We start from the raw sequence: 13,278 nt of genomic DNA, 5'->3' as shown, positions 1-13,278 counted from the left end.
TACTTGAATAAAAGATGTGATGCTTTTTTTTTCCAGATTTAATCCTCATGAAGCATTATAGTTTGCTAAGGACCACTTGTGACTATTCTGTTTTAGTCAAACCTGCTGGTGGTCCGGATGACTTCTAGCATGATATGTGTAGCAATTCCAGCATATAATGTTTTAAATTTGATTGCTGGAAGTTGATTTGAAAGAATGAATGCTTGTTTTCTTTGGTGAGTAAAAACAGAAGAAGGTAATAATTTTCCTTGTATCAAACAGATTTAAGTGATGATTTTATTATACAGATCCAGAGATAACCTTGTGGCCTCAAATCAAGAGATAATTCCACTAGCCTCATAGTTATTTTTAGTAATGATATATAATTGGTTTTATGCATTTGCTTTTCTTTTCTTCTTGATTTTCCAAACTCATTTCTCATCACTCTGACTTTGCATGTTCTATGCTATTTTCATGCGTTTCTTGATACTATATTTCTTGAATCTACTGCACTTATATGTTTCCATATGGTGGATGTAGGATGTTGATAGGTTCAAGTTGGGAAATCCGAGGATGTTCCATTATCTTAATCAATCAAATTGTTATGAGTTGGATGGAGTGAATGATTGCAATGAATATCATGCAACGAGAAAGGCCATGGACATTGTTGGGATCAGTTCTGATGAGCAGGTATGGTATCTGATCAGAGTATCATTCTTGTTTAAATGATAGATATGGCGCCTTGTCTCCATTACGGTGGACAGCGGTATGCTTATTTTATCAACTTACCTTGGTGTGTATTAGCTTGGTTGTAACGTGCCACATCTTGGGACAGACCTGAGTCACTGGACCAAGGTACATTCTTAGCTTGTGATGATATGGAAAGTCCTTTCTTCAATGAGTGGGACATACCCTTATCATATTTGTACATAACCTCCTCTTTAGAGTTGTATTTTTTTCCCCCCTCTTTAGGTTAATATTTGATGAAAAACAGTTGACTTCCTTCTCTCACCAGCTGCTGAAGCAGCTAGGCAGGTGTTGCTGCTCTTTTTCTTGCATTTTTCCTTGCCACTCTCCTCGTGAAATCTCTTCACCTGCTTCAGCACAAGCACATGTGTCAGTGATCTTCTAGACCCTTTTTTATTCCAGAATTCTTGAGAAAAACACTGGCATGCTGAAGCCTGAAGGTCTTGTTTAATCCAACTCTCTCAATTCTTAACCAAAATTAATAATTTTTATTCCATTAGAGTCCTTCCATTAATCCGAATAATATATTAAAAGTGCATCTATTTTTCTCTTCATTTAGTCCCGCAAAATTGAGTTCAAACTCAGCTGCTTACCTGAGGTTTTTTTTCTTGCTTCATCAATTGCCATGTTGCACATTTTTGGTTCAGAAATTCTAATAATAACTCATCAGCTTTTAAAAGTCTCTCATTGGACCCTCTTACCATCCTACTAATTAGGTCATGGGATGTTTCAATAGAAGATGCATTCCGATACAGAAATATCATACAATAATTTTCTTGCAGGATGCAATTTTCCGAGTTGTGGCAGCAGTTCTGCACTTGGGCAACATTGAGTTTGCAAAGGGTTCAGATACGGATTCTTCTGAACCTAAGGATGATAAATCCCGGTTCCATCTGAAAACTGCATGTGAGCTTTTGATGTAAGTGATCTATCTATTCCGTTATCTCCCCCCAAAAGTTCACATTTACAATACAAAGCCATAATCTGCAAATCTTGTTTAGGTGTGATGAGAAGTCTCTTGAAGATTCCTTGTGCAAACGAGTGATGGTTACTCGTGATGAGACTATAACAAAATGCCTTGACCCAGATGCTGCTGCTCTCAGTAGAGATGCTCTGGCCAAAATTGTTTACTCGAGATTGTTTGATTGGTAAGTGCCATTTTGAAGTATAAATGTACTTCATGTATCAAAAGATTAAAATGTCAGGAAGGGGCTCAACAATATTGTTAGGCTTTTCTAACACTTTCCTCCATCTGCAATCACCTTGGGCAGACCAAATGAAGGTGCACCTATGTACACAGAACATGAGTATACATAATGAACAATGAGTAGCAAACACAATAATAATACTTCAACTCAAGTCTCTTGGAATGAAAGTTTTGGTACTGCATTAATTGCTATATGTCATTTGTCCTGAAAGCTTAAGCTATTTAGAAAGGGGACCAATATTTATATCTGTCTTTCCAACATTTATTCACATAAATAACACATATTAAACTTAAGGTGCAGTAGCACGTGGAACAAGAGTGCAAAATACATGAATGATGGGGGACAAGCACATGTATTGAGACTTGAACCCAAGACTTTTTGGAATCAGAGATCTGATTCCATATTAAGTAACCGTCTGTCCCTTGTGGATATCATTTGAAAATGACGAGTTCAGTTGGAAATAAAATCATGATTGATCCAGACTGTTAGGATCCTATGGATGAAGATATGGCCAATCTAGATTCCGTTGAATTTCATTCATTCAGAGGAGTTTATAACAACAACAACAACAACAACAACATATCCAGCCTTTATCCCACTATGTGGGGTCGGCTACATGAATTTTAGACTTCCATGTATTTCTGTCTTTTGTCATATCCTCATTTAGATCCATATATTTCATATCAAATTTTAATGTCTCTCCCAAAGTCTTCTTGGGTCTCCCTCTACCTCTTTTTGTGACTAATTGTTTCATTTCATCAACTCTCCTCACAGGAGCGTCTCTTAGTCTCCTTCTCACATGACCAAACCATCTTAGTCTAGTCTCTCTCATCTTCTCCTCGATTGGCACTACTCCTACCTTATTACGAATAACTTCATTTCTAATTTTATCCTTTCTTGTATGTCCGCACATCCATCTTAACATCCTCATCTCCGCTACACTCGTCTTTTGCTCATGCTGGTATTTGACTGCCCAACATTCTGAGCCATACAGCAAGACTGGTCTTATAGCTGTCCTATAAAATTTTCCTTTCAATTTTAATGGGATTTTACCATCACATAACACCCCCGATGCATTTCTCCATTTTAGCCAACCTGCCTTAATTCTATGTGCGACATCCTCATGGATTTCTCCATCTTTTTGAATCACTGATCCCAAATATCGAAAATGGTCTTTTCTTTGTAAGATTTGGTCTTCTAATTTTATTATAACATCATCCACTCTTGCATTTTTACTAAATTTGCATTCCATATATTCTGTTTTCTTTCTACTTAATTTAAATCCCTTAGATTCTAAATTGTTTCTCCACAACTCAAGCTTAGTGTTCACTCATTCTTTTGTTTCATCCACCAACACTATGTCGTTTGCAAATAGCATACACCATGGCACATCTGTCTGAATATCTTTAGTGAGTTCATCCATTACTAGGGCAAATAAGTATGGACTTAGTGTAGAACCTTGATGCAGTCCTATTGTAGTTGTAAGTGGTTCAGTATCCCCTCCGCATGTTCTGACCCTTGTCTCTACACCATGATACATGTCCTTAAGGGCTTGTATATAGGCTATTTTGACTCATTTCTTCTCTAAAACCCTCCATAATACTTCTCTAGGGACTCTATCATAGGCCTTTTCTAGATCTATAAACACCATATGTAGGTCCTTCTGATGATCTCGATACCTTTCCATTAGACGCCTCAGTAAATATATAGCTTCCATTGTTGACCTACCAGGCATGAAACCAAACTGATTTTTTGATACCTTTGTTTCCTTTCTGAGCCTCTGCTCTATTACTCTCTCCCAGAGTTTCATGGTATGACTCATTAACTTAATTCCTCTATAATTTTCACAGTTTTGAACATTTCCTTTGTTCTTATATATAGGAACCAAAGTACTCTTCCTCCACTCATTTGGCATCTTTTTTGATTTAAGGATGGCGTTAAATAGTTGCGTTAGTCAGGAGATGCCCTCTTCTCCCATGCATTTCCATGCTTCTATTGGTATATTATCTGGTCCTACTGCCTTACGATTTTTCATCTTTTTTAATGCTTGCCTTATTTCATTTGAACTTATCCGTCGATAGAATGTGTAGCTCACATTCCCTTCGGAGTTACTAAGATGTCCCAACCTAACTCTTGTGTCACCACCATCATTGAATAATTTTGTGAAATACTCCTTCCATCTCTCCTTAATCGCTCCCTCATTTACTAAAACATTTTGATTGTCATCTTTTATGCATTTCACTTGATTTAAATCTCGTGTTTTTCTTTCTCTTGCTTTAGCTAATTTATATATATCCCTTTCTCCATCTTTTGTATCAAGTTGTTTATATAGATTCTCATATGCTTTTAACCTTGCTTCACTAACAGCTTTTTTTGTTGCCTTTTTTGCTTCTTTATAATTTTTTTGATTTTCTTCATTGTTGCATTAATATACCGCCTTATAGCAAGTTTTCTTATTTTTAATTTTCAATTGTACCTCTTCATTCCACCACCAAAACTCCTTAAGGTTAGGGGCTCTACCATTTGTCTCTCCAAGGACTACCTTTGCCGTGCTTCTTAGAGCATTAGCCATTTCTTTCCACATTTAGTTTGTCTGTCTTTCTCCATTCCATTCCCTTCTACCCCTTAATTTTTCTTTGAAGATTAGTTGTTTCTCCCCTTTTAAATTCCACCACCTGATTCTTGGATTTTGTTTTATGTGATTTTTTCTTTTCCAATTTCTTACTTGGACGTCAAGTACTAGAAGTCTATGTTGAGTAGTCAAACACTCTCCCGGTATCACCTTACAATTCCTACAACATAACTGATCCTCTTGTCTCATGAGGAAGTAATCTATTTGGGTGCTTGAGGTGATATTTTTATATGTGATTAAGTGTTCGTCCCGGTTTTTGAACCTAGTATTGGTTATAATGAGCCCATATGCCATAGCAAAATCTAGAATAGATTTACCCTCATTATTAATTTCCCCGAATCCATACCCTCCGTGTACCTCTATATCCGTTTCAGTCTCTACCCACGTGCCCATTTAAGTCACCTCCTATAATCACTTTCTCTCCTCTTGGTATCATTTGTATGAGTCCCTCTAGGTCCTCCCAGAATTTTGCTTTTATCTCATCACCTAACCCCGCTTGTGGTGCATATGTACTAAAGATATTCATAGTCATTCTTCCTAGACTAATCTTCACCATAATAATCCTATCCCCTATTCTCTTTACATCCACTACCTCATCTGTTAAGCTTTTATCCATAATAATCCCCACTCCATTTTTTGCTCGATCGGTTCCTGTGTACCATATTTTATATCCAGCTTCTGATAAAGTTTTTGCTTTTTTCCCTACCCATCTCGTCTCTTGAAGGCACATAATATTAATTTTTCTCCTAATCATCACATCCACCACTTCTATAGCTTTGCCTGTTAATGTTCCTATGTTCCATGACCCAATCCTTAATCTATGATTTTGTTTTTGGCCTTGACTTTGGATTTGATTTTGTTTCTGGCCTTGACTTTGAATTTGATTTTGTTTTTGATTTTGATTTTGGTTTTGGTTTTGATTTTGATTTTGATTTTGGTTTTGATTTTGATTTTGATTTTGATTTTGGACTAGCTTCTTTACCCACATCCGTCCAAGCAAATGTGGGAACCCTTGCTCATTTATCACTACATCCGGGCGCCGATGCAGCGGCCCTAGCTCACTTGTCACTACACGGGGGCAGTGTAGTGCATCGCTATGAAGGGTTACGCCCACGCCCAAACGATTTTTCATAATTTGTCGAGAGTTCATGTTTTGGATCCGACTAAGTTTTACGTTGGCTGTCGGCTACCTAACACAACCCTCCTCCTTTATCCGGACTTGGGACTGGCAGTGGATAACATCCCCAGGCGGAGTTTTTCAGAGGAGTTTATAACAATCATATTTATTCTTATCAAAATTAACTAAGGTTATTCAAACAGACATAGGAGACTAATGGTATTTTTACTTTATAGGTGTAAATTTTAAGTATTGGATCCATAATCAGGGAGTAAATTACCTGTTTAATTGAGCATGCTATCAGAACTTTTCTACCTTGCAATGTAATGCTACCAAAAAATTTTCTACTTCTTAATGTGTGCTTTCACGGGTGCAAGTTTTTTGGCTTCTTGCAAATGGCTATTACCAATCAAATAAAAACTACTTTGACTATCAATAGGGACTTCTCTTTTACTAGTGGCAGGGTGAAAGCTGGTTTTCGTATATTGGGGAGTAAAAACTGCATTGCTTTTGAAAGTAAAAGGGTAATTGAACAAACATTTAATAGAAGTCCTTGAAGGTCTACAAGGGGTTGAAATATTTATTCTGGAGGGCTTATTGGACCTAAGCTTCTGGAGTTTTGGTAACATAATGTGAATGATGGATTTTGTATTCTAATTCTTCATTATTATATGTGGTTTGTGCTGTTTCTTAAAGGTCTATCTTGTTTCTTGGTACAGGCTTGTGAACAAGATAAATAATTCTATCGGTCAAGATCCCAGTTCAAAGTTCGTAATCGGGGTTCTAGATATCTATGGATTTGAGAGTTTCAAGACAAACAGGTGCTTAAGCGGTATGCTTTTGATTTCATCATTTTCAGAGGTTAATTTTTGCAGGGTGCTGCATGAAAGCCCATTACTTATTGAATGGAGATATTTTATTAGCTGGTGTGAAATTCTTGTGGTCGTGGTATCAGTTTAAGTTGGTTTAATGAATTGGTGTCTTTTGCTTTTTTTTTTTTATTTTTATTTTTGGAAATGCCACAAGGACCTCGGTTGCATATGCATAGAATGCTCTTTTGATTTTGTTTAGGGAAAACCTCTTTATGTGTTTTCTCTATAGGGGTCTGGTGGAAGGAGATCTTCATTCTGAACATATTTTTTATGATATAATGTGTTCGTGTAATATGAAATATGTTAAAGTAGTGTTAGACCGCTGCTTTGCAGATTTGAATATTTGGAACATTCTTGCTTATTCAGGTTTCATAAATGTCTTAATTGCAACCTTGCAGCTTTGAGCAGTTCTGCATCAATCTAACAAATGAGAAACTGCAGCAGCATTTCAATCAGGTTCTTGTGCACTGGGGATGCCTTTTTATCTCCTTTGTGTATGTAGGCATCCTTGAAATTCCCTCTTAACTGACCATAATGTGTCTAAATTATTTTGGTAGCATGTTTTCAAGATGGAGCAAGAAGAATATACGAAGGAAGAAATTGACTGGAGTTATATAGAATTTGTTGACAATCAAGATGTTCTTGATCTCATTGAAAAGGTTTGCTTCTGTTTGTGTTTAGATTACAGCTTTAAGTTTCTTTCTCTTCATTTCTTGTAACTCCTGTTATATGGTATCAATTTGGTTGTTGTGTCCTTAGTGATCTTAAGAGTAACTTTTATCACTCCGAGCTGGATTTTCTTTATCTGATGTTGAAGATTTCTTTGTTTCTCTATTACTGCTCTAAATGGTTAATTTTTCTTTTACCAGAGATGACCTTTTTAACGCTCATTGATATATGGTTCTAATGTCTGCCAATGTGTTCACACCAGTTATCAAGCCAAAAGAGACCCTCTTACCTATACCGTATAAACCTAAAACTAGCAAAAAGGGTATAAGACTTTGACAGTTCCCTTCCAAAGACCTACCTCTCTACTCAATATTGTACTTATCAACTTTGACCTTATTCTGTAACCTTCATCTCTGCCCTGGAACCACAACCACTTATCTAGAAGGGCTATGTTAAACTATATTAACTTTGTAATCTGTAACACCTTTTCCCTGGGCGGGATGGCAAAACTTAAACTTGTCTCTTATACCACTGCACATGAAAGCTGTATATATTTTTTCAAGATGAGCTGCTGTAGGAGCAATGATATTAAACAAGGACATCATATGGGTAACTCTTCCACCTTGAGAGAGGTACTGACTTTTTCATGAAGCTAGTCGTGCCTCAGTTCTTTGGATAACCTCATTCCAAACAGATTTGGACTTAAAAGAAGCCCCAGAGGGGAGGCCTAGATATGGAGTGGGGAGAGAACTCACTTCATACCCCAAAATGACCAGTGAACTACCAACATTAACTCCCTCACTAATCGGGAGTAATCTCACTCTTAAAGCAGATTAACTTTCCACCTCAAAACAACCTCAAAGCATAAAAGGATGCCTCTGATAAATCTCACTGACTCCTCCTGGGGGTTACAAACGATAAAAGTATCATCAACAAACAACATTTGCGGACATCCTAAGAAGTCATGCCTTGAAACTTAATATCCAACCTAATGACTCAGTCCTAAGCCTATTGCCCAATGCCCATGAATTTCAAACATGTTATTCTCCCCCTTGCTTTCTTAGTAAATGGCTTACAAGTATTTGGACTACAATGATTCCAGTATTTTGCTGGAAAAGACCAGTGCCTACTTTGAATAACTTATCTAGATCTTTGACATACCAAGGCTATTGCTTCAAAAGGGAGCCCACTCGTTGAAACCCACAAAGATGATGGAAATGCAAATACTTGGTTATCTAACTAGTGCACACCATCTATCTGGAAGGTGGGTAGTGGGATTTTCAGTTAGAGTCAGCTTTGAAGATATTTTTTTCACCCTTGATTATCTCTATTGCATTATTTTGGAGATAAAATTTCAAAGTTCACATCTTTGTACCTCTATCCACATGACAATGTAAGTCACCTTCTATAATGGTCTTCTCTCCTCCAGGTATTCCTTGCACCAACCCTCCTAGATTCTCCCAGAATTGTCTTTATCACATATCCTGACATAACTTGTGGTGCATATTTACTAACTATTCATAATATGTTCTTGTCAAGACCCTAGTCCTAACTAATGTTTCCTTTGAAGATAGAATTGGAATTGAGGGAGAAGTAGACATAATAATAGGGAGAATTAGACAGAAATGAGGGAGAAATTGATAGAAAGTAGGGAGAAATAAAGAGAATAATAGGGAGAAATGAGAGACTTCATTAACTTCTTGACAATTCATTCATAAACTCGGCACTGTAGGTTATGGCTTTATATATAAAGCTAACCAACATATCAAGCGATTACCACTCCTCTACTACTCCATAACTATAAATTATAACTGCAATTACTATTATATTTACTATTATATCCTTGGGGTCATGACATTCCCTCCCCCTTAAAAGATTTCTTGTCCCCAAGCCCAATCCTTGTTTTCACTATCTGATCCATCTTCTTTTGCAACCCATCATGTTTTTTCTGTTCAGTCTGCTTTAATTGTTCTTTCTGCATCCTCCTTTGCTCTTCCTGAGCTTTTTCCTTAAACGCATCTTTCGCTTCCAGCTTGCTATTGTACACCATAGGTTCATCTTCAACAGATATCTCCTCCAATGGTGCCACATTGATTTTTCCGGCAATTGCCATTCCTTTCTTGGCATCCGGCTTGCATAGGAAGAGGTGAGAATGTTCTGCAGGTTCCACAATGGCTGAAACCTGACCTCCATCTAGCCTAGAGTAGATGCGAAGAGCATACGTCTCATTGGATGCTTGAAAAATCCCTTCATTGCAACTTTCATATCCAACATGATTTATAACTGGAATATCTAATGATTTATCTCCGACATGATTTATAATTGAAATATCTAATGAATCAATGTTTTTTACTAATTCAGATTGTTCATCTTCTTTCAAGGGAAACTCATTATCTTCCAGAATTTGTTCATCCTTCTCCTTTGATAGAAGGTCCTCTAGCAAGTTGACTTGCGGAGTTCTATGGATCACGTCATTTCCTATCAGGAGTGCATCTCCAACTATCATAGGGATTGGTCTCTTTTGTTGAATAATTGGATAAGGATATTCCTTAGAAAGTAATTAAGCTAGAAGACTAACCTGATACATTTTGGCCATCATCATGAGTTTGTCCAGTTTCCTTTCAAATCTATCTATAGAAGCTTCAAGTGTCTAGTAACCATCAACAATGGAGAAATTCCAAAAAAAGCTAGATCTGAGGCCAAGGAACTATTGCTTTGATACCAAATGTCAGGGATCTAGGTTTAACCTAGGGCTTTGAGTGGAAATTGGAAAAAATAGAGAGAGAGAGAGAGAACAGAAAGGGAGAGAGAATTTAGAAGAATAGAGGGAGTATTAGAGAGAAATGAGGGGGAAACAAATAGAAAGTAGGGAGAAACAGGGAAAAAAATAGGGAGAAAATGAGAGAGACTTCAAATAACTTGATAATTAATTAATTATCTCGGCACTATGATATAGCTTTATATATAAAGCCATCCAACAATTTTACAGAGAGGTTACCATTACTCCACTACTTCTCCACTACTTCATAATTGTAAATAATACTCCAGTACAAATTACCGCTCCTAACTGTAAACAGGCTCGGCCCTGAACAGGGGCAGTCAGTGCAACTGCCCTGGGCCCATTATTCAGGGGCCCAAAATATTTTTAGTAAGTATTATATTATATTATTATAATTATTCATTGATTTAATATTTAAAAAATAAAAAAGACCTTGTCTCAAGAAGAAGAATGCCCAGAAATGCTGGGTGGACTTGAAGTCCGCTTAGTGCAGTGCTGGGCGGACTTCAAGTCTGTTGAAGTCCGTTGATTTAAAATTACTTACAGGTGGGCGGACTTCAAGTCCGCTGAAGTCCGTTGATTTAAAATTCTAAGTAAGCTGATCCTTCCGTTAGTGCTGGGCAAACTTTTCATTCTTCAAGTTCGTTGATTTAAAATTCGATCCTTGTGAACTTTCTGTGGAGGTGGATTTCACAAAGGGGGTTTCTCAAATTCCAGGTTATGTTGTTTTTTGTTTATTCTTTGAAGTATTAAAATTGCATTGGCTTTCCTTGTATTGTTTCTGTTTTCAAGTAACAATGCTTAGTAAGAAACACCCATTTGGAAGTCAAAAAAGAAAAAGAAAATGCATTTTTGTTTTGCTGGTTGCTGAGGATGCAAAGAGATTCAAGTAGGCTGTTGCAGTTTGCTTTGGCTATTGAGCATGTAAAGACATTTTTTGTTTTGCTGGTTGCTAATGCTAAGGATGCAAAGGGATTTCAAATAGATTGATGTTGTTTTGCATCAGCTATTCAGCATGTAGAGAATTTTTTTTTTTTTTTTTGGTCCGATGAAAAAGAATTTATTTTGCTGGATGAAAAAAAACTTATTGAATTGTTATAAGTATTTATCTTGTTTATATATTGTAGCCTTTTATTCTAAATTTTAATATATTGAAGTTTGAATCGATACAATTTATTTGGCTTGAATGTTAAATTTTTAGTTAATTTGGACATGTTAGATCTTGGTTGAAAAATAAAAGTGAGTTCATCACTAAGTTTAAATATATATATGGGGGCCTAATTTTTACTTTTGCTGTGGGCCCTAAAAAATTCAGGACTGGCATTGACTGTAAATAATAACTGCAATTAAACTACAATTACTATTATATCCTTGGGGTTGTGACAGTTCTCTTAGAAAATTTTACCCAGTTAACAAAAAAAGAAATTTACCTATAACAATCCTATCTGTTACTCTTCACATCCACTGAATTTCTGTATCATAGTCATTTAAATTGCTGCAAGAGGACAATTGAACAAACAATTCTGAACAATTCTGACACAGTGACCTCATAATAGAATGCAATGCAATGTACTTTTGATGTCTGGACATTTTATTGTGATGATATATGAAAATTAGAGATTCAATGTTTCTATTTGTTCCTCCTTCTTCCTGTGTAGTACTTTGGATGCCCTTTGTCATGATTTTTGTTTGGCTTTTCTGGTGTAGGCTTCAAAGGATGTTATATCTTATTTTGCTTTCCATCTGCCTCTATACAGGAAACTAGAATTATTCTACTCTTCTTGGTAGTGAATTTTATAATTCTAATACATCTTTCTATTTCTTTCAGAAACCTGGTGGCGTCATTGCGCTTCTGGATGAAGCCTGGTATGTATAAGAGTTTGAAAACAGAATCCTGTAGCCATTATTCTCTGTACTTTACAACATTGGCAAATTAAGCCACTCAAATTATAAGCCACGCAGTTTTGTTCGTTGACATGCTGATTTGCTTACCTTTTTGTAGCATGTTTCCAAGATCAACACATCAAACATTTGCACAAAAGTTATACCAGACATTCAAAGATCATAAACGGTTCCGCAAGCCAAAATTGTCCCCAACTGACTTCACTATTTGTCATTATGCTGGTGATGTATGTTTTTTTGTTCATTAAAGTTCTCATAGTGGTAGATAAGCAAATAGGTTGTGTAAAAAACCAGAACCTTAACAGGTACTTAAGGGAAGTTCTTATTTCAGGTCACTTATCAAACTGAGCTCTTTCTGGATAAGAACAAAGATTATGTTATTGCAGAGCATCAAGCACTCTTGAATGCTTCAAGGTGCTCATTTGTGTCAGGCTTGTTCCCACTCTTGCCTGAGGAATCTTCAAAAACATCAAAATTTTCGTCAATAGGTTCTCGGTTCAAGGTCTCCTTTTGTCCTAGAACATTTGGTTGATTCAAACTCTATGCTTGTTTTGCTTCTAAGCTGTGTTCCTGTCATCTACTGCATGCAGCAACAATTGCAAGCATTACTTGAAACGCTTGGTGCAACAGAGCCACATTATGTTCGATGCGTAAAACCAAATAATCTTCTGAAGCCTTCAATTTTTGAGAATTATAATGTATTACAACAACTGCGTTGTGGGGTGAGTTGATGCCTAGGCCATTTAGTTATGTTAAGCTAATAATATGTGTTGCATCTGCATATCTGTGGAAGTGATATTTATCTTACTCCAGGGAGTCATGGAGGCAATTAGGATCAGTTGTGCTGGATATCCCACTAGGAGAAAATTTGATGAATTTATAAGTCGCTTTGGCATCCTTGCTCCTGATGTTTTGGATGGAAGGTAGTTGCATTAACCTTTCTAATGTCCATTAGTGTTTCTTTGGCAGTAAATTTTCAGTACTGTATTTGTTCATTACTGACTTAATGATAGCTGTGATGAGGTCACTGCTTCCAAGAAGCTTTTGGACAAGGTGGCCATTAAAGGTTATCAGGTAAATTTCATAGTCTTGGAGTTGATTAAACTGGTATCAAATGACATTGATGCTGCTTCTTCTGCGCATAAAAAGTTAGCATTGTTGGTTCTCCTGATTAAGTGATAATAATGCAAGTTCATGAATGTCTGATGTCATGAGGATTCCTTGTTTTATGCACTTGCTCTTGTTAGAAGTAGTTTGTTGTGGGTCTCTTGCCATCGGATTCCTGTAATCCTGAAATCGTCAAGCAGATAGAGTGCCTGAATTTCTTGTTCGTCTACCAGATAGGATACTGTGTGATATTATCATGAAAAAAA

The 13,278-nt window shown here is 36.5% G+C and overlaps 1 protein-coding gene across 1 annotated transcript in view; it reads left to right on the top strand.

The window, feature by feature from the left end:
- Positions 1 to 13,278, top strand: part of LOC127799312 (myosin-8-like) — a 92,158-nt gene that overhangs the window by 5,736 nt on the left and 73,144 nt on the right. The window contains exons 7-18 of the mRNA XM_052333234.1: positions 520 to 669; positions 1,509 to 1,645; positions 1,728 to 1,874; positions 6,403 to 6,504; positions 6,954 to 7,011; positions 7,113 to 7,214; positions 11,832 to 11,869; positions 12,006 to 12,132; positions 12,237 to 12,407; positions 12,496 to 12,627; positions 12,719 to 12,828; positions 12,919 to 12,979. Coding sequence (XP_052189194.1) covers positions 520 to 669; positions 1,509 to 1,645; positions 1,728 to 1,874; positions 6,403 to 6,504; positions 6,954 to 7,011; positions 7,113 to 7,214; positions 11,832 to 11,869; positions 12,006 to 12,132; positions 12,237 to 12,407; positions 12,496 to 12,627; positions 12,719 to 12,828; positions 12,919 to 12,979 — 1,335 coding nt within the window. The remainder of the gene's footprint in view (positions 1 to 519; positions 670 to 1,508; positions 1,646 to 1,727; positions 1,875 to 6,402; positions 6,505 to 6,953; positions 7,012 to 7,112; positions 7,215 to 11,831; positions 11,870 to 12,005; positions 12,133 to 12,236; positions 12,408 to 12,495; positions 12,628 to 12,718; positions 12,829 to 12,918; positions 12,980 to 13,278) is intronic.

This window comes from Diospyros lotus, chromosome 4 (genome assembly GCF_014633365.1).
Source record: "Diospyros lotus cultivar Yz01 chromosome 4, ASM1463336v1, whole genome shotgun sequence".
Classification (NCBI taxonomy): Eukaryota; Viridiplantae; Streptophyta; class Magnoliopsida; order Ericales; family Ebenaceae; genus Diospyros; species Diospyros lotus.
This window is presented reverse-complemented; position numbering and strand designations above follow the sequence as displayed.